The sequence below is a fragment of the Corythoichthys intestinalis genome, chromosome 10, assembly GCF_030265065.1.
Source record: "Corythoichthys intestinalis isolate RoL2023-P3 chromosome 10, ASM3026506v1, whole genome shotgun sequence".
NCBI classification, from domain to species: domain Eukaryota; kingdom Metazoa; phylum Chordata; class Actinopteri; order Syngnathiformes; family Syngnathidae; genus Corythoichthys; species Corythoichthys intestinalis.
Window position 1 is genome coordinate 9,413,770 of NC_080404.1, and position 21,158 is coordinate 9,434,927.

Below are 21,158 nucleotides of genomic sequence, written 5' to 3' on the forward strand. Positions count from 1 at the left end.
GATAATGCCGCATCCATCTGCCATCATTGCGACATGGGAGGACAACGTAAAAAAATGGCTGAGAGTCGCCACAACCAAAATAGTTTTGTATTTTATTGAAACAACAAAGTGATAAGAACAAACATCCAATCTTTTAGGTAGATCCTTTAGCATTAAAGCATATCCTAACCAGAGGTTGCGCTAGACATTTTCGTTGTCTGTCATTTTGACTGACAGGGTCATAAAAATCCGGTCATAATCTATTTTTACCAGTCACTTAAATTTTTAAAATGATAATGATGACATATTCAATAGTATTTAGTTTTCATTCATTTTTAATTAATATTGTAACGCTTGCTTGGCGGCGAAAAATTAGACACGGAAGTCGTGGTATTTTTCTCCCTCTTTTTACTCTGCTTACCGCCAACACCAACAAAACAACAACACCGCCCCCAAAGAAAAAGAGGCAACTATATAGACCCCAATCACCAACGTCACACAATGATCTTAATTGTGGTTGTCAGCCCAAAATCTTCTAGATATATATTAAATGCATCTTACCAGATATAAAATGACTACTACATAGTCTGTGGTGATCGTTTGGTGCCCAGATTTCTTGTCGAATTACAGCAGTCCATCTCGCTCCCCTCTTCGGGTCTCTCAGAATACGGTAGAACTTCAAGTCTCTCCGTCTATCTTCTCTGTTACTGCAACCAACCGCCACACACACCTTCACCATTTTGATTATTAATGTTAACGAGCAGAAAAACACGCCGTAATAGGAGGCATGTACGTAGCGGTAATGTGTAAACACAGCCGACACACAATATGGAGGCTCCAGTCGGGGGGCCGAGTTGTGACGTCATCTGATTGGGGTCTATACACAGGCGGCAATCTAGTCCACCAATTGGATGACGCGCTGGCACACCGGGTGCACCAATAAGACCCTCGCGTTGATGTGTCAATCACGGTGCCGCCGCCAGACCCCGGTGACGCTACAATATTCTGACAGAATAGCCAACGACGTCATGCATTAAGAGAGACAATAGCTAATTAATATGCTCACTCGCCACCCTGTGGTCTGGGGTGTGAATTGCAACCTGTCAAAATGACGGACGGACTTCAGTTTTTTCCGTCACCGTTTTAAAAAACTGGTCAACGACGGAAAATATTCGGTTAACGCGACCCCTGATCCTAACTTATGGTCTGCTCGATTTAAGGTGTATGGCGAGGTAGATCCATACTGGCGCTTTAAAACAGAACGCTGTTCAAAACATTCCACTTCCAAGCATAAAGTGCTGGCCAAAAGTATTGAAACCCCTGCAATTCTGTCAGATAATGCTCAATTTCTCCCAGAAAATGATTGCAATTATAAAAATGCTGTGTCAGTAATATGTTCATTTATTTTGCTTGCAATGAAAAAAACATAAAGACATAAACATAAACATCATTTTACACAAAACGCCAAAAATGGGCCTGACAAGAGTATTGGCACCCTTCGTAAAATCATGTGATGCTTCTCTAATTTGTTTAATTAACAGCACCTGTTACTTACCTATGGCACATAACAAGTGGTGGCAATAACTAAATCACACTTGCAGCCAGTTAAAATGGAATAAAGTTGACTCAACCTCTGTCCTGTGTCCTTGTGTGTACCACATTGAGCATAGAGAAAAGAAAGAAGGTAAAAAAACTGCCAACAAACTTTGCAGCATAATGTAGGGCCCAGTGTGAGAAAGCTGGGTGTCCCTCAGGGTCATGGGTCTTCCAGCAGGACAATGACCCAAAACACCCTTCAAAAAGCACTAGAAAATGGTTTGAGAGAAAGCACTGGAGACTTCTAAAGTGGCCAGCAATGAGTCCAGACCCTAATTCCATAGACCACCTGTGGAGAGATCTGAAAATGGCAGTTTGGAAAAGGCACCTTTCAAATCTCAGAGACCTGGAGCAGTTGGCCAAAGAAGAAGGGTCTAAAATTCCAGCAGAGCATTGTAAGAAACTCATAGATGGATCCCGGAAGCGGTTGTTCGCACTTATTTTGTCTAAAGGTTGTGCTACCAGGTATTGGACCGAGGGTGCCAATACTTTTGTCCAGCCCATTTTTGGAGTTTTGTGTAAAGTGACAATGATTTAATTTTTTTTCATTCTCTTTTGTGCTTTTTTAATTGCAAGCAAAATAAATGAAGATTTTACTACCAAAGCATTTGTAATTGCAATCATTTTCTGGGAGATATTGAGTATTATCTGACAGAATTGCAGGGGTACCAATACTTTTGGCCAGCAGTGTAGGTGCTTCCAGGAGTTCACACAACCAAGCACAGCACAGAAGGTCCCCGAGTCTCATCTACAGTACGTCGTGCTCGATCCATTTTTGGAGATTCCGTGGGTTCCTCTGGTTTGATTTGGCAGTTTAAAACTTCAGCTTCAACCGCATTTCATGGTGTTCTGTCTAAACCGAAATTGCGGAGCAGGAAATGTCAAAGATGGCGCCGCCCAATTTTTGCTCAGGAAACGTGTCTATATTAGTATTTAAAGACAAAAAACAACATTGTCACATAGCTTATAGTCAAGTCGATGGACATGCTTGGCTGCATCACTGGATGCTGCTTGTCATCCAGTGATCTACGGCAAACTCCTCTAGACTTGACCCCTCCAGAATTTTCCTCATTATGTCCTCTGTCGTAGATACGGCCAGGCTTCTTCTTTTGGAGCTCTTAATCCCAGCTGAAATAGTAGTATACCTGATGGTGCTGCCCCACCAACCTTGACCAGAACTTATTGAAAAGTGTGGATTTACAGTACCACAAAAATGAGAACTGTAACCCGATTAAAGTTCACATGCAGGACTTTTAATTAATTTTTCCAAATATTAGTACAGTAAAAATGCATGGTCTTGAGTATGGCAGCAGTCAGAGGGAGCCACTAAGATTTACCAACCTCAGAATTTGTAAATCTTGCAGTGTCGCTGCTCACACTGGCTGTCTTCAGACTCGATACTGTCAGACCAAGAAAGCAGCTCCTGCCGCATTTCTTTCGCCAATTTCCTGTCCTTTCTTGTCTTCTGCAAATAGCAAACAATTTTCTTCATTGTCACTGTACCGCAATTGAAATCCCGCTGTTTCATATGCTCCAAAGACGGGGTGCAGTTGAATTTTACCTCCGTGAAGACTTAGTGCAAGATTGTTTATGTTTTAGTCCGCGTTCTGTTGGCCACGCCGCCAATCATCAGCCCTAATGGAGGCATACAGCGCCTGTAAGAATTGTCAGCTCTAAAATAACTAATGATTTTTTGTGAGCTAAAAAGATGGGGAACAAGACTTCTTCAGATCTCTTATATTTTACAGGAGAAAAATGTGAATTAAAAGGGTAAAAATCTCACGCTTATGCTCACATTTTTTTTCTCTATGCGCAAGCAAATTATTTTTAGGCGCATTTGTGAGCAAAACACTCACACTGTACAGCCCTGTTGTGTTAAGTGAGCAATGGATTCTTTTTCACCCCATGACGTATGACATGCCAATGAAAATATATGGGTGGCTCTTACAGCACATTGCCATTGAGTGGGCAGAATGCAAAGCAGTTAGATGAGAGGGCGTCAACTGCTCATTAGTGCACACAGTGATGAAAAGCCGCTGATGCTCAGTGATCATTTAGAAAATAAATTGCAAATGTGGCCCATTCCGGAAAGCCAGTGAGTAATCCCCAAGTCGACTACTATCATTTGGCTTTTGGTATTCTAGGTAGCAACCAGTGATTAAAGACCTTGGACGACGCACACGCATGCTATTTAAATATTATTAAATATTATTATATTGTTTACCTGTCTATTTGTGATTTTTGGTGAGGTTAAAATTATGATACCAAAAAAACAGACAGAGAGCAATTCATCACTCGGGGTTCATCTTAAGTCTCTTGAAATGCAACATTTTTCGCTCCTTTTTCCTCAAAAGACGGAAGGCGACCCAGAAATTGTTCTCATACCACCATATTAAGGAGTGTTGTCACTACCTGATTGCGACAGGCTACTCAATTATGACTGCGCATGGAAATACCAAGCACGTTAACTAAAGATGCACAATAATATCGGTTACTGATAATTATCGGCCGATAATGGCGATTATGATGTCACACAGATAATCCAGATAAAAAAAATTCAACCGACAATGCAATCCGATAATTATACACTTCATTTAGCCTGCGCAACTGAAGCAGTTTTGCCCACTTCTGCACTGACGTCTCCTCAACCCTCCTCTCTCTGAAGCCCCTGAGGAAGGAGGGGTTGAGGAGTATGGCGTCATAGAGGTGGTGGTGTTACACAACAGGTTTGAAGCAGTTGGATGTCACTAGCAAGGGTTGATTTTTCCGTGTGTGAAACCAACGACGCTCTCTGCAAATATGCACTGCAGAAGTTCCACGAGGCTGAAAGAAAGCGTCCTCATTGTAACACCACTAACCTGATCAGCCATTTAAAGCTAAATCACAAAGATTTTTGGAACAAATACGAGGCTGCTGCTAGCGCAAAGACTAAAGCTAATGTCAACAAACATGAACTAAGCCAAGGAACAGAGCTAGTGATGATGGAGAGACACCGCCGCCGCCACCCATCTCCAGTTCAACTCATCAAGCACCATGGCCAGACAGAGGGCTGGCGCGGGTGCTAATTTGGCGGCCAGACGGACTGAACGGCACAGGCGGGAGGAGATGCCGGACGAGAGTCGTTTTTTACCGAAGTGACCCGAGAGCCAAAGGCCCGGGTAAAAAAAAAAAAAAGCAGTTTATAACACCACCATTCTTTGTGGAAAAACATGCCGATCACATCAGTTTCACCACAGACATTTGGACAAGTGATGTCAAGCAAGCAAGCTTATCATGACGGCACAGTGGTGAGATGATAATTTAAACATGCACCAAACCACACTCACAAGAAGTCAGCCAGTCAGTAATGCATTTAGTACGCTGTAAATTTATGACATCTTAATCAGATCATTCTTCTTAAGTCAAATAATTTTCTCCATCTTGTTTTGAGTGTTAAAGACTAGTTAACAGATGAAGGCGCTGGATTATTCCACTTATTTGAAGTAAATATTAGCATTTGTTCTTATGCATACATCTAAAAAAAATGGTCATTTTTCACCTAAATCAAGAAACAATTGCTTTCAAATAATATTTTGAACCATACCTATTCTTGAATAAAGAACATTTCTGAAAAGTTTTTTTAGGATTAAGTATAATAATTTATTGCTTAAAATAAGGTCAATAAGCTTATCTTCAGATAGCTATTTTTTTTTCAAGAAATCTGAGTGAAATATACTTGAAGCACTGGCAGATGATTTCACTTATTTCCAATAGATTTATAATTAAAACAAGGGAATTTAACCTGTTTTAAGGAGGTGTGTTTTTGCAGTGTAGTAATGTCATTTGTTAGGAACGGCTTAATTTTAAAGGCATTTTTGTGCAACTTAGCTATTTACTCTTAATTGTTGCCAAAAGTTTACCATTACAGAATGCCAGACAATCTGTCATTATTTAAATGTTGGAATTTACTACTTGTTCACATTTGATGTTGAAAAAAAGAGCTATAAATTCTATTTTTGCACAGTAATGTTTTCTCTTGTGTATACTTTAAATTCTTACATAAATCTTTTAATAGAATTATCTGCTTGATATTATCGGTTATCGGCTGGAACGTAGAGGAAATTATCGGATATCGGTATCGGTTGAAAAATGTATTATCGTGCACCACAAATGTTAACCTAAACTGGTAGGGCATGTGAGGCACATCTGATCCATATAACATAAAAATACATGCATAAAAATAAAACTACGACACTTTATTTAAATGGTTTAAACCTTTACATAAAATGTATTAGCCGTCCATCACCCTGATTGATCCTGCCCATGCACAAAACACAATACCACAATATGTCACAACATTTACATTTGGACAAATTTGGGCCGAAACGGCTGTTATTGTATGGGAAAAACTAAAAAAATATCCTCATCAACCTCTGTGCGAGTGACTTCCAGTGCCCCTGAGTATGCCCGATACAAATTTGTAATCATCTCCAGCAGATCAAAATGAATAAACTTGTACCTTTACAAGGTATAAATAAAAACTGTTGCGTTTACCCAAAATAAAGTGTGCCGTCTGTACACAACTGTATACTCAGAAACTATCATTAACAGATTTTTAAGTTGAACTGGATGACTACAAATTGGACTACTGATCGAACACTATTACCCACTTTGATATCGAGATATCCCCTTCCTAAAATTTAATATACTGTCACTCAATACATGTTTTTGATAACAAATACAGTGGTACTTCTACTTACGAACGTTTCTACATACAGAATTTTAAGGTTAAGACATGCCTCAATGGGAAAATATTTCCTCTTGTTACAAAACAAATTTTAGGATACGAAAAGCAAAAATATCGTATGGCTGGTGCTCGCAGCTCCCAGAGCTTACTGAATGTAAAATACGTATAGCTGCTCTGACATTGACTATTGCCTAGCATACCTGGTATCCAATAGGCTCAGAGGGACCTCTACTCAGGGGTGTAATGTACTAGACTTGAGTACAAATATGACGCGGTACTTTTTACTTCACTACATTTTGCAGTAAATTGTCGCCAGCCTTAAAGGTTACTTTTTGTTATTTGTTTTTTCCTCATTGTGAATTGATAGTTTTGTTGTCATGCTCACAGCGCAATCAAAAAGCCCCGTGCAACTATACCGTTATTGAGCACTAGAGGGAGCAAAACGACTACACGCAAGATTAGGCGGGTGAACAAGATATTAACCAATAAAAAACAATAGTGAGAGCAGCGCACCTTCAAATAGATGCTGCACACTCTTGTAGAGTCTGTAGGGGTATGCACCTGATAGTTGCTTGCAATCCGCCATTAAGATACTTTTGAGCTTGTTAAGCTTCTGTTTACAGTGCAGTCAATTTTCTTACATTTTTTTCCATTCTGCATGGTTATATAATATATTTATATGCATAATATATATAGCGGAAAACACAGACAAGACTGAAGAAGCAGTTTCTGCTCTTGCACTCCTCTTTGAAAGAAACTGCCGTATTTTAAGCCAAAACAACTGTTGTGTTTGATAGAACAATATGTCTTTATGCTGCCGTAGCAGATTCATGGCGCATTAATCCCTGAACTATTTTTAATTTGTCCGTTTTACCCTGGAAACCCCCTTTTTACAGATGTCGCGCAACCACTTCTGTTCCAACCCTGCCATAAAACGAAGGTAACTAATTATATTTATTATTCAAAATGTCTTTAATTTTTTATCTTAGAATCATTAATTGATGTCTAATATTTTGTTTAAAAAAAAAAAAAAAAAAAGACTTTAAAAAATAATTCACTCGTGTATTTTAAACTTTTAAACAAATTATGGCACAATGAAAAAATAGGTGTCTGTAAAAAAGTCACGCATATCTACCTCATACCTATCGCTTAATTGTAATTTTTTGTTACTGACACATTTTCTCCGATATGTTAGTTGATAAATAATCGATCCAAACAAAGAAAAATTGAAGAAAAAAAAAGACGTTTAAAAGGGTAAATATATGAAAAAGAAAATCTCAACCACACCTTGATGTCTGCGATTTCTGCTTCAAGACCCTTGTTATATTACTATGTTTCACCCATAAAATCCCAAAAGGCCAATCACAGCTCTGTCTTGACACTCAGTGATACAAGCTACAGGGAGTTTTTGGATCGACGATATCTCGTTAAAGTCATGGCGTCTGTAATTCTGCTCTTGCGTGCTCTCACCTCCAGTTAGGGTTTGGCTGTTTAAAATTTTTTTGTTTTTTTAAAATGCCCTCCAGTTCAAAATTTTTCTCCCCCCAGAAAATTGAGATTTTAAGCTTTCCAATGATGTATCAAACATGCATATCGGACAATTTTGAAATTTTGCCAAATTGAGGTTCTCAGAGCGGAACTTTTTTGCATCGGGAGAAAATACTTTTACTTTTTGCTTATAAAGTACTTTTTAAAGCAAGTACTTTTGTACTTTTAGTGAAGTAATTTTTTGCCCCTGTATCTGTCCTTTTACTCAAGTAAAAAAAAGTACTTCATGCACCACTGCCTTTACTGTATGTGTGTATCCCAGAGTCCTTTTCATTCCCCCCTCGTGTTCTGACAGCTTTACATGAGTATATTAACTTTTACTTTTAACTTTTTCTTTTTCTTGTTTTTTTTTTTTTTTTTTTTTTTTTTTTACATTTTTTTTTACATAATGCATTTTTATGCATTATAAAAAAATTGATGTCTCAATTTTAGGGGGCTTGGAAGAGATTAGGGCATTTATATGGAAAACGCGTCTCTACTTACAGAATTTTCAAGTTACGAAATTTAAAAAAATATGTTTTAAATTTACTTATACACATTGCAAATTTATGAACCACATGGATGTCTATGACCTGCGCGGATTTTTACATGTCAATTATACGTGTGGGATATGTGGTGTGCTGACACCAAGGACACGCCCCCAAGCTCAGAGGACTTGCTAAAGTTCACCTCATGGTTCTCTCAAGTTTCACTCTGTTTCCCTTTGGCTTTCTCCAAACAGAACTCTACTGACTCTCATAAGTGGCGAGACGATGTCGGATTGGAATAGTTTAAAACAGGAGATAATCTATATTAAGGATTCACTGGAAGGAGGAGCACGGAAGGAAACAAGGACAAATGGGGTAAGGGAGCGTTCTCTGTATGATTATTCATAATTTGTATATATTGTAAAATAAAGCTAATGTGCTAACAGTTTATGAGGTAAATTTTTACAAATGTAGTATTTGAATTCTTGACACATCATTGTATTATCTATAACAATGAATGTATTTGAAGTAATGGTTAGATGACCTTCAACTGAATTTGATGTGAAAATTAGGTCTTCACCCTAACTAACCACTTGTTTTTATCTGGCCAAGTCTCCGCTGGACAAAGTGAGGTGTTGCCAAACCTCCACGTCAGTCAGTGGCCAGACTGAAAATACACCCGAACACAGCGGCGCTGCCTCCATGGAGACAACTGCTAATAAACACAGGGGCATTTCCCAGCAGTGGGGTCATGATTCCTCTGGAAGTGCTGAGATTGGCTCGGGTTTCTCAATCGTTAAGCCACCCGGATTGGATCGCTCGGCACATGTGTTCCCCACGTTGGCTTGTTCCAGAGAATCCATCGTCTCAGAGAAACTGGATAGAGATAAGTGTTGGCCTGCCTTGCCACTGTCCTCTGTTACCTCTCCTACTTCTCTAAGCCGCACTGTTTCCCCCTGCTCCTCGGTGTTCTCCGGTATCTTCTGCCCTTCTGTGGTTCAGGTCCGAAAGCACGCTCTTGCTCCCGGCTCCAGTCTGGTTCACATCCCTCAGTCCTGTTTCTCATCTTGTGACAGCCTGGCTTCAGCCAACCCACAGTCACCTCCTACCCGGCACCGGCTTCCCCTCACCAGACTCTCCCTCCTCACAGCTATTCTGAGGAAAGGCCGTCTTCCCGTCCTATCGGCTTCACTCCGGAGGCCTTACACCCCCTGCTGGCCTGTTAACCCTGTGACCCTCACTTTCTGCAACGCATGCTCAGCAGCCTCAAGCGTGGCCTCCATTCCTTTGGAGTTTTCCTCTCCGTTTTCATCATCTACATCTTTAGATAGTCAAACCTTTGCTCACAGGGAGCCTATCAGGCCTGTTACAGCCCCCCTGCCGGAGTTGCCTAACGAGCACAGCGGGCCTCATGCTCTGGTTAAAAGGTACTCAGAGGAGATTCACTCGAGAATCATGCCAAAGTGGGAGCAGGTTGTTTCGCCGCCACCATTGAAGAGCATCGAGCTGCCGAGGCATCCGTCACCACAGTTGAGATCCAAACTCAAAAGCGTTCCTTTTAACCAGAAAGAAGTAAGACAACAACACTCTTATATGTTCAAGCCTTTTGAGCTGAAGCCAACTTCTACTCAAATGTACCCCGGCAACAAAGAAGAACACAACCTTGAAAAACAAATCACTCCTCCTACACTTTTTTATCAACCTACAACTTCTCACTTAGAGAAAAGTCACCAACCGAACTCTTCTCTGTTAAAGCTCCGATGGCTTTCTGAGCAACTGCGATCCCCCTCTCCCTGCACCCATTTTTTGTCTCCATCACATTCCCGCTCAACTAGCGCCGCCACATCACCTCTCCCTTCGCTCACTGTTAGAAGATGTAAGTCACCACAAGGTTTGCTCAAATCGTCCAACCTGACGCAATCCTGCTACACGCCCGTGACTTTTCCCGGGTGGTCCTCGCCTATCAGCTCTCCCACACCAACGCCTTCTCCCGCCACACTATTTCGAGACCTCACGCCATCGCCTTCCTTCTCCCTGCGCTCCACCCCCTCCCCGAGACCGGGGAGTGGAATATCAGACTGCACTGGCAGAGAGGATAAAAAAAGAAAGGTAGTCACTCTACTTGCCACGTGTCTCACTTGAACATGCTCACAAACACATGCTGTTCTTTTACTCAACTTTCACTTACTTTATATGCATACATTCACTCCACAGTCAAAACATTGGGTACAGCTGCACAGCCTACCGAAATGAACAGAGACAATTTTGTCTTTGCAAAGATATGCTTATCAAAGAAGCAGTGTTGTTAATAATGGCATTAGAGCAGTGGTTCTTAACCTGGGGTTCGATCAAACCCCTGGGGTTCGGTGAGTAAGTCTAAGGGGTTCGGCGAAGGTAAAGAAACGCAAAGCCCTATTTTCGTACGCTGATTAAATTTAGGCAAAGTGGCTTTTTAGACCAGGTTTTGTACTGGTTTGCTCCCAATTTACGGGCTTTTAATCAATTTATTTTAATTGCTAGTCCTCAGATCTGTTGGGAGGGACTGATTTGCTCAGTGGAAGGTTGACTCTCATTTGGTATGAAGGAATACAACAGACCAATGGGCAGCGTGGTCTCAAATTTCAACCTGTTTATAAAACATGCTGTCAAAATGAGAAAAAATTTGAACAGGAATTTACTAAACTATTAGCTTGCTAGCTTTGATACTGTATTATGGCTTTGAATTAGAAAAAAAAAAAGCTTTATTATCTAATTCCGAAGGGTTCGGTGAATCCACCTGTGAAACTTTTGGGGTTCTGTACCCTGAGCAAGGTAAGGAACCACTGCATTAGAGTATAACGCAGTTTCTAAAGGCGTTGTTTTTTACAGTATTGAGCAATCTTATCAATTCTTTTTCCCATCTTTGCAACGCTGTTACCATTACTGAGGATGTGGAAGGGGCACGTTACTACAATTTGGTTGACTCACTCTCGGGTAGTGACACGCCTGCCTGCTTTGGAGAGAGCAGAGTGGGAGGAGGGAAGGGGCTGGTGACGCCGTTGCAAATGTATAATGATTGGCTAGGTGGCTCCGAGCTTTAGCATAGCTTTTTTGTTCTTCTTGCATTAGCATTTAGCATGGCGAGTGTCATCTTAAACTTTTTTTTTTTTTTACATAGAGTCGTGGTGTTCAGGCAGGTGCAATACAGTGGTAACTTGACATACGATCACTTCAACACATGATCTTTTCGACATCCGACGTAAAATTTGTCTCGCCATTTGTCTCTACATCCGACGACATGCTCGAAATACGACAATTTATGATAGTGCTGCAGTTGTGCTGCAGTTTCTTTGTTTTCCCGCAAGACAGACGCACGGCTTATTTTCTTGTGAGAGAAATCAACAAGAAGGTTAGTGCAGGTGGAGAAAAATGGAAAAAGGTGACGATTACCATTGAAATGAGGATGGAAATAATAGAAAAATATGAGTGTGGTGTGCGCTTTCGTGAACTGGCTCGACAATACGGCTGTAGAATGTCTACGATTTTCGACGGTGTTCCTACTTTAATTGAGTTTTGTTTTACCTTTTCATTGCCTCAAAATAATTTAAGAACAAACTTAAGAACAAAATTTGTTTGTATAAAAAAAACGTGAGCATTGAACTGCTCAAAATAAATGAACCCTTTGTAAGAAGAACAACCTTACAAAGTTCAGCTGCAGTTATTTTGTTATCCAGAAGCGTTTTTCAAGGCATTCTTAAAAAATGTTTTCAATGTCGACGTAGCTGCTGCTTGCCTCATTCTTTTATTTTATGCACACTCCGTGTGACGTTCTACGGCTGCTTTACTCTTGCTGCTTATGTCCACGTCACACCAGCGAAGCACGCAGAAATGACTCTCAACTGCTTTTGGCGAGGAAATCGAGCTCTTTCGTCCATTCAATGTTAACACTGGAATTACCAAGTTTTTTTGGCTATAAAGAAATACCAGAAAGGCGTCACATGATCACGAATCAAAACTGACGTCTTGGCTTTATCAAACAATAGACCACTCAAACAAACAATCAAGCAGCCTAGGTGTGAAGGTTTTTTTTTTACTCTGGATAGCTGCAATTAGCATCTCGAATACAGTATTTGCAAATCCAGACTTGTTAACTCCTGGATTAGTTTAAAAATGATAAGAGGAAACTACGACTAGCATCCAGAGCTAAACCAGATTGTCTACATTCTAGAAAATTGAGTGTTAAAACATCCTTCTCTGTGTCAAACAGCTGAACAGGACAGGTTTTTTTGAAAAAAGTGTTGGAACATTTGGAACAAATTCCATCAAGCACCTTTACTTTGTCTTGACAAGTCCAACATTCAGTTGTCAAGGTTCACAGTTTATAATGTTGCAGTAAACAATGACCAAAGAACTTTTCACAGCAGCTCAAAAAGCTGTTTTGTCACAGCAAACACAAGGTTCGGTATAAAGTACATACAGTGCTGGCCAAAAATATTGGCTCCCCTGCAATTCTGTCAGATAATGCTCAATTTCTCCCAGAAAATGATTGCAATTACAAATGCTTTAGTAGTAATATCTTCATTTATTTTGCTTGCAATGAAAAAACAGAAAATGATTTACCCATTCTCTTATCATTTTACACAAAACTCCAAAAATGGGTCGGACAAAAGTATTGGCATCCTTTGAAAAATCATGTGATGCCTCTATAATTTGTGTAATTAACAGCACCTGTTACTTAATTGTGGCACATAACAGGTGGTGGTAATAACTAAATCACACTTGTAGCCAGTTCAAATGGATTAAAGTTGACTCAACCTCTGTCCCGTTTCCTTGTTTGTACCACATTGAGCGTGGAGAAAAGAAAGAAGACCAAAGAGCTGTTTGAGGACTTGAGAAGAAAAATTGTGAGGAAGCATGGGCAATCTCAAGGCTTAAAGTCCATCTCTAAACACCTGAATGTTCCTGTGTCCACCGTGCGCGGTGTCATCCATAAGTGTAAAGCCCATGGAATTGTGGCTAACCCCACTAGATGTGGACGGAAAAGAAGGCCAGCACTGTAGGCAAACTGCAGCTTTTGGAATATGTAATAAGGTTGTCCGCCCGACTGCCTGCCTGAGCCAAGGCAGCCATGCCCTGCAAACCAATCCAACCCTGTGGTTTTGCGAGTGTGAATGGAAATGACTAATGAGGATCTTAGTGGTCACAAAAGATATACTGATTAGGGTCAGATGACCCTTCTCTGGTTACAAAAGTGATTTCAACTGATCCACCCTCGGTAGTTTTTAGTGTTTAAGATGTCAGCTGTTTTGGCATGTTAGCTAGCACTGTTGTAAGATCTCGGTGCGGAAATTATGTTGTCACACAGCCATGTGTAAAGCTTTGTTTACATTTCTTTAAACCAGTGCTTCTCAATTATTTTCTGTTACGCCCCCCCCAAGCAAGACGTAAATGTTTCGCGCCCCCTCAAACTTTCTGCCGCCACTGTAAATAGTATTATTCATCTATAAAATTACTATTATAAATACGCATCTGCCCAACATTGTGTCCTTTTTTTCTAATAAAGAAAAAAAGTAACAGATCAACTTATAATAAAGTATAACTTTATTAACATTGTTTTGTTTGTAACAGAGAAGACTTGACGTGCATCAATTTGCCTGAATTTAAAAAAAAAAAAAAAAGTCACATTCAAACTGTAAAAATACACTCAAGGTATTTTTGACCATTTGATACAGAAAAATAAAATGTAATAAAATCCGTAAATAATAACAAATTCAAATTGATTAGAAACATTTACTCATGAGGACAATATGCCAAAAAATTTGACCGAAAAAACAAAAATGAATAAAGGAAAAAAAAGAGTGTCCTTGGACAGAAGGACAGTTTTTATTTTTGCTGCTCACACTCAGTATTACCTCCTTTGCAATGGTGTGGAGTCATTTTGCAATGAGCATGCTAACAATGCTCACTGGTTTACTGATATAACACTGACAAAGCAGGACTATTGTTGGCAATATTCGGCACGTTTTCGCTGAAAAACAATCATGCGGCTTATCAATGAGATTGGGGTCGAATGTCTTTAAGTGGCGTCTTAATTGATTTGGCTTCTGGCAGTCCGCTATAATTATTTTCAGACACAGTAAACAGTAGTCTTTCCTCATCACCCCACTGTATTAAAAGTCAAAGCTAAAAGGAAAACGGCACGAAAAAAGCGCATTCTCGGCGGCCGAGGTAGAACCGTAGGTGAGGGCGGTCGTCGTGATGATCCCAAGCCGAAAATGGCACTTCTCGGGCGGCGACGTGAGAACAGGACAAGACAGTGGGTCGCTAACGTGAGTGAGTCCGGTCGGAAAACGGCTTTCGAAAACGGCGGCGGCGCACTGCTCTTCATATTTGTTTTCTGTGTGCTGAGTGCTCTTCCTTAGTTCAAAAATACTGCACGCACTCTGAAAATGAGAGCGCCACTGCCACCCACTGAGTGGATGTGCAAGTACACTTTATTCCAGTCCGGCAAAAAAAAAAAAAAAAAAAAGAAAAAAGCATGTTCCCCGAGGACACATGCACCCCCCCTGGCATCGCTATGCGCCCCCCCAGGGGGGCGCGCCCCACTATTTGAGAAGTACTGCTTTAAACCAATGATATAGGACATTTTTTAACTGAAGTCACTCTTGGCCAATCACAGACGAGTTGTGACAACTGTGGGGCTAAGTTGCGTCACATAAACTAAATCGCGGCCCAACCCCCAATTGGTTGTGCCGGACGCCAGACACATCACCGAAAAGGCCGAGTGTCCGCCCTAAAACTGGACAGGTGGTTACTGTACATTGTGAACATGTATCAGAAACTATTGCACATTTTCGTCTCCTTCTACTCTGCTCAGATAGAAACAGGCATTCGTGTTGTTATGTTTTAGTCTGCCAAGCCACGTTTTTAGCTCGTTATCGTCTTGTGATCGTCATGAAAAACATGTTTGTCGATTAAATATTTTCGTTATAGTCATCGCTGATGAAAACATCACTGTTGCTGACTACTGGTATAGGTGAATTTGCAACGTCAGCAAATTAAAAACAACACTTCCTGCTATTAATCCTCCCAACCTTTTCTGGTGAATGCACATACAACACACACATACACACATTCAGCTGTTCTGTTAAAACAGTTATTGATGTATTCTCCACATGTTCAACAAAACAAACTAGTACAGCTTGTAAAAGGCAAATGAAGATAATGTAAATTGTTCCGTTTTGTTGTACTGCACCCATATTTATTTGTCGCTGCATCCCACATGGTATAAATTGTCTCCAATTTAGCCAGTATTTTTCAGAAATTCAGTTTCCAGGGATCAAAACACTGGTTGTGTGCAAACAGAAAGGCACAAAAAAACGAAAAACAATTGTATGTAGAGCCTCTAGTAGTACTTTCAGACTTAATAATATGTTATTCATGTAGACCTTGAACATGCTGAAAAAAAAAATTGCTTTTGGAAATCAATTTCAAACAGAGTAAGCCAAGCCTCTAGGTATTTTAAAACATGTAATATTTGTGTGGACATGCCTTTGATCATCATCTGAAGTCAAATCTCTAAACAGCATTCAGAATGAGGCAATTCAGATATACACAACTGCTAAAACAAAAATGAACATGTTTTTCGATCGATACCTTTCTGATGTCAAACAAAACCCTTTCAAATTTATTTCCTGTAATGAATCTATATTTAGAGTCATGCAGGTGTACCTAATTTTTTGTGTGTGTGTCATGTTAATCATAAATATCTTTCTTCTGTAGGGATTACACAGGGATCATAGGCATAACAATAGTCTGCTGCTTCAGGCTGAACGTGTTTGACATAATGTATAAATTATAGCGAAGAAGTAACAGCATATACAGTATATATACGTATATGGCGGAAAACACTCAGATAACTTGAAGTTCCGCTCTGAGACCCCCAATTTGGCCAAATTTCAAAATTGTCCGATATGCATGTGTGATACATCATTGGAAAGCTTAAAAACTTTTCTGGGGAAGAAAAATTTTGAACAAGAGGGCTTTTAAAAAAAAAAAAAAAAAAAAAGAAGTTTTTTAAACAGCAAAACCCTATCTGGAGGCGAGAGCACGCTGTCAAGACACAGTTGTGAATGCCTACAGCTGGATTTTTGGGGGATTTTATGGGTGAAACATGGCAATATAACAAGGGTCGCGATGCAGAAATCGCATACATCAAAGAGTGGTTGAGATGTTCTTTTTCATACATTTACCCTTTTAAACGTTTTTCAATTTTTCTTTGTTTGGATCGATTATTTATTATCTAACATAACGGAGAAAATACGACAGTAACAAAAAAAAAAATACAATTAAGCGATAGTTATGAGGTAGATATCCGTGACTTTTTTACAGACACCATTTTTTTCATTGTGACGTAATTTGTTTAAAAGTTAAAAATATGCCAGTGAATAATTCTTTGAAGTCATTTAAAAAAAAAAATGAAATATTAGACATCCATTAATGATTCTATGCTAAAAATGACAGACATTTTGAATAAATGAAATATTAGACATCCATTATTGATTCTAAGCTAAAAATGACAGACATTTTGAATAATACATATAATTGATGACCTACGTTTTATGGCTGAGTTGAAACAAAAGCGGATGCGCGACATCTGTAAATGGGGGTTTTGAGGGTAAAACGGACAAATTATAAATAGGTCGGGGGCTTAATGTGCCATGAATCTGCTATGGCAGCATATAGACATATTGTTCTTTCAAACACAACAGTTTTTTTGGCTTAAAATACAGACGTTTATTTTAAAGAGGGTTGCAAGAGCAGAAACTGCTTTTTCAGTCTTGTCTGTGTCTTTAGAAATATACATACATATATATATATACCAGTGGCGGGCCGTGCATGTCACACCTAGGCCTTCAGTAGTGCTCGGTCTGAATCAATCCAACCCCTCGATATCTATTTTATGGCTTACTGCAGGTACAGCCGCGACACACATAAAATGCATAAAAAATAACCAGATAAAACTGTCCATTATTTAAGAAAAGAGCAACATTTTACTCACCAAAAATCCAGATTATTTGTACACAAAGTCCATCCTCCTTTCTTTCCTCACGAAGATTTCAATGACTCTGCTGTGCAGATTATCCGTGCGTTTCAGTTCCATCAAGAAGTCTTTTTCTATCGCCATTGAAGCTAATGCTGAAAGTCGAGCCTGCCCTGATGTATTTCTGGCATAAGTTTTAATTCGCTTTAGGGCTGAGAATGTCCGTTCAACAGAAGCAGTGGAGACAGGGATGGTCACCGCCAAAGACACAAATGTGTATAGCTGCCTCATGCTCTCATTCAGATTTTTCTGCTGAAGGAAGTCAAGGACATCAGTGGGAGATTTTCCTGCAAAATCATCCATGGCATACATTACAGTCAGCCAGGTCAAAAAGTGTTCCGTGGCTCTGTGATAAACTGGAAAAGGCTGCATGCGGGAATTTTTTCTGGTATTCCTGAAATCTCCTGGGGTCGAGGAGGGTGACAAAGATTAGTTTTTCGTGGTCTTGAAATCTGTTCTGTGTCTGACAAATAATATTGTCCAGAATCCGGCCATGGAGTTGGCGGTAGTGCGCGCGAGGATCCTGTGCTGGACCTCTCCGTGCGCTCGGCGCGCCCGTGATGCGTACAGTGGCCTCGTAGATTTCCTTACATCGGCTCCTCTTTCGCTCAACGGTGTCACAAAACTCCTTTACCCTTGTCAGACAGAACTGTACATCCAGTTTTTTGTCCTGTAGTATTGGAAAGAGCACATCTGAGTACTCAGAAATGCCATTAAATGTGTGAAGCAGAAAACAAAACTCGAAGTCATCCAGACGTGCTTTGAATCCATCAGCACAGCGCACAGAGTCCTCATCATACTCGTCATGATGCTCCAGAATGTGATGGAAAAGTTCCTTAAGATCACCTCTCTTCTCAAAGATTGTATTGACCACTCTGGACGTGTACTGCCCCCTTGTTGGTGCCACACGAGGAAGGCGTCGCTGGCAGATTTCGTCCAGAAGTTGCATGCGCCGAGGAGATCTCGAAAAAAATGCAACAAGGCCATTGAGGTGGCCGAAAAAGATTTTGCATTCTTTCAGCTTTGAGGCCTCCTGAGTCAATACTAAATTGAGCCGATGTGCATAGCAGTGTATGAATAAAGCCAAAGGTGCTCTCTCCTTAACTTTAGCCTGCACCCCATTTAATCCAGAGGACATGACCGCTGCGCCGTCAGAACATTGTGCCACAAATTTACCCAGGCAATCATATTCCACCAAAAATCAGATGATAAGACCTGCGATGTCATCGGCTCTCTTCCCACTAGTAACATCTTCAAATCTGACAAACCGCTCTTTGACACCTGTGTCCGTTACGTAACGCAAAACCAGTGCGAGCTGCGCTGCGTTACGTCTGTCGTCTCATCCACCATAACAGAGACAAACGGTGCTTTATTAACTTCCCTCTGGATCTCTTCTGCCATCACTTCAGCAATAGCAGTGATCAGGTCATTTTGTATTTTGCCCGACGTCCCACTAAAGACTTTATTGGTGGACAGGTGGTAATGTAGATCCGTATTGCTCTCAGCAATGAGAGACCGAAGCTCCACATAGTTTCCTCTGTTTTTGGATCCAGCGCTTTCATCGTGCCCCCGAAATGAAAGTTCCTGCTTGCCCAAAAAAATTACGCAGTCTATCAGTCTTTTCAAAATTTCCCTATTTTTCTTCACCTTTTCGTTGTGATACTCCGTTTCCCTGCGCACCTGCTCGCTCAGCTGTAGATCAACTCTAGTTTCACCAAAAGTTTTGGAAAGCACTGTTGCTCGCAAGTGTCCGGCGGTGCTTTGATGCCTCATTGCTGCCTTGGAAAGGCAAGACAAATTTGCAAATCCAGTGTGGCTCCAAACACCATCTCGCTCGGTGGCAAATAACAAGCATTCCCAGCAATACAATTTACACCGGTCCTCGGAGCCTGTGAGCCAGGAGTACCGCTCGTAGTTAGTGGTCTGGAAGTGGCGGACAAATCCTTTTCCCGGTTGTGACAGGCTTTGCTAGCTTCGGAGTTGCCCCACCTTGCTGAACAATCGATCCAAACAAAAAAAATTGAAACAAAATGTTTAAAAGGGTAAATATATGAAAAAGAAAATCTCAACCACTCCTTGATGTCTGTGATTTCTGCATCGCGACCCTTGTTTTATTACCATGTTTCACCCATAATATCCCAAAAAATCCAGCTGTGGCCATTCACAGCTGTCTCTTGACACTCAATGATACATGTGACATGGAGTTTTTGTATCGAAATAAGGTAAGTACGTGATATTATCCCATTAAAGTCATGGCGTCTGTAATTCTGCTCTCACGTGCTCTCACCTGCAGATAGGGTTTTGCTGTTTAAAAGCCATTAAAAAAAAAAAAATGCCCTCCTGTTCAAAATTTTTCTTCCCCCAGAAAATTGAGATTTTAAGCTTTCCAATGACGTATCCAACATGCATATCGGACAATTTTGAAAGTTGGCTAAATTGGGGGTCTCAGAGAGGAAAAAGTATTTGCACTCCTCGTGATTTTTGCAAGTTCACCCACTTAGATAATAGGTAGAGGTCTGAAATTTCAATTGTAGATGCATTTCCACTAATAGAGAATGGCAATGGGAAAATTGGAAAGCAGCTTGGTGAGAATAAATCGACAGTTGCAGCAATTGTTAGAAAATGGAAAATGCTTAACATGACTGATAATCTACCTCATACTGGTGCTACATGTAAAATCTCTCCTCGTGGGGGATCACTCTTGATGAGAAAAGTGAGGGCTCAGCCTAGAGCTACATGGCAGGAGCTGGTCAATGACCTGAAGAGAGCTGGATGCACAATTTCAAAGGCTACTGTCAGTAGAACACTACGGTCCAATGGTTTAAAATAATGCATTGCTCAGAAAGTTCCCCTGTTGAAGCCATTACATGTGATGGCCCGTCTGAAGTTTGGCAGGGACCATCTGAATGATGCAGAGGTGTCATGGGAGAAAGTCGTGGTCAGATGAGACCAGAGTAGAACTTTTTGGTGTAAACTTAATTCGTCATTTGTGGAGCAAAAAGAAGGATGAGTACAATCCCAAGAACACCATCCCCACTGTGAAGTATGGGGGTGGAAACTTCATGCTTTGGGGCTGCTTTTCAGCAAAGGCCACTGGACGACTGTACTGTATAAAGCAGAGGATGAATGGCGAAATGTATCATCAGATTTTGAGCCACAACCTCCTGTCCTCAGTCAGAGACCTGAAAATGAGTCATGGCTGGATCTTCCAACATGACAATGATACGAAGCACACAGCCAAGCTGACCAAGGAGTGGCTGCGTAAAAAGCATATCAAGGTTCTGGAGTGGGCTAGCCAGCCTCCGAACCTCAATCCAATAGAAAATCTTTGAATATAGCCGAAACGTGTTTCTCATTGACAGCCCCGAAACCTGACAGATCTAGAGAGGATTTGTGCGGAGGAATGAGTCAAAATCCCTTTATTCGTATTTGAAAACCTAGTGAAGAACTACAGAAAGCGTCTGACCTCTGTAATTGCAAACAAAGGCTTCTGCTCTAAAAAATAGCATTGATTTTCTTAGGGGCTACAAATACTTATGAACCCCAGTAAATTACAAATAAATTATTGAAAAATTATACAATGTGAGTTCAGGATGTTCTGTTTTTTAGATTATGTCTATCGAAGTGGAAATGCATCTATGATTGAAATTTCAGACCTCCACCTATATTCTCTGCCCTGTGTAGCTTAAAGTCTAAAATAAATGACTCCCACAACTTTGTAAACCATATCTTAGCTGGTGATGTGTCAGTGTTAAGAGTT

At 40.5% G+C, this 21,158-nt stretch overlaps 1 protein-coding gene across 1 annotated transcript in view; it reads left to right on the top strand.

Annotated features, from left to right (window-relative positions):
* The first annotated feature begins 8,500 nt into the window (after positions 1-8,500).
* mlip (muscular LMNA-interacting protein) overlaps positions 8,501-21,158 on the top strand; it is a 50,318-nt gene continuing 37,660 nt past the window's right edge. The window contains exons 1-2 of the mRNA XM_057849036.1: positions 8,501-8,691; positions 8,929-10,425. Of these exons, the coding sequence (XP_057705019.1) occupies positions 8,602-8,691; positions 8,929-10,425 (1,587 nt within the window). The 5' untranslated portion in view covers positions 8,501-8,601. The remainder of the gene's footprint in view (positions 8,692-8,928; positions 10,426-21,158) is intronic.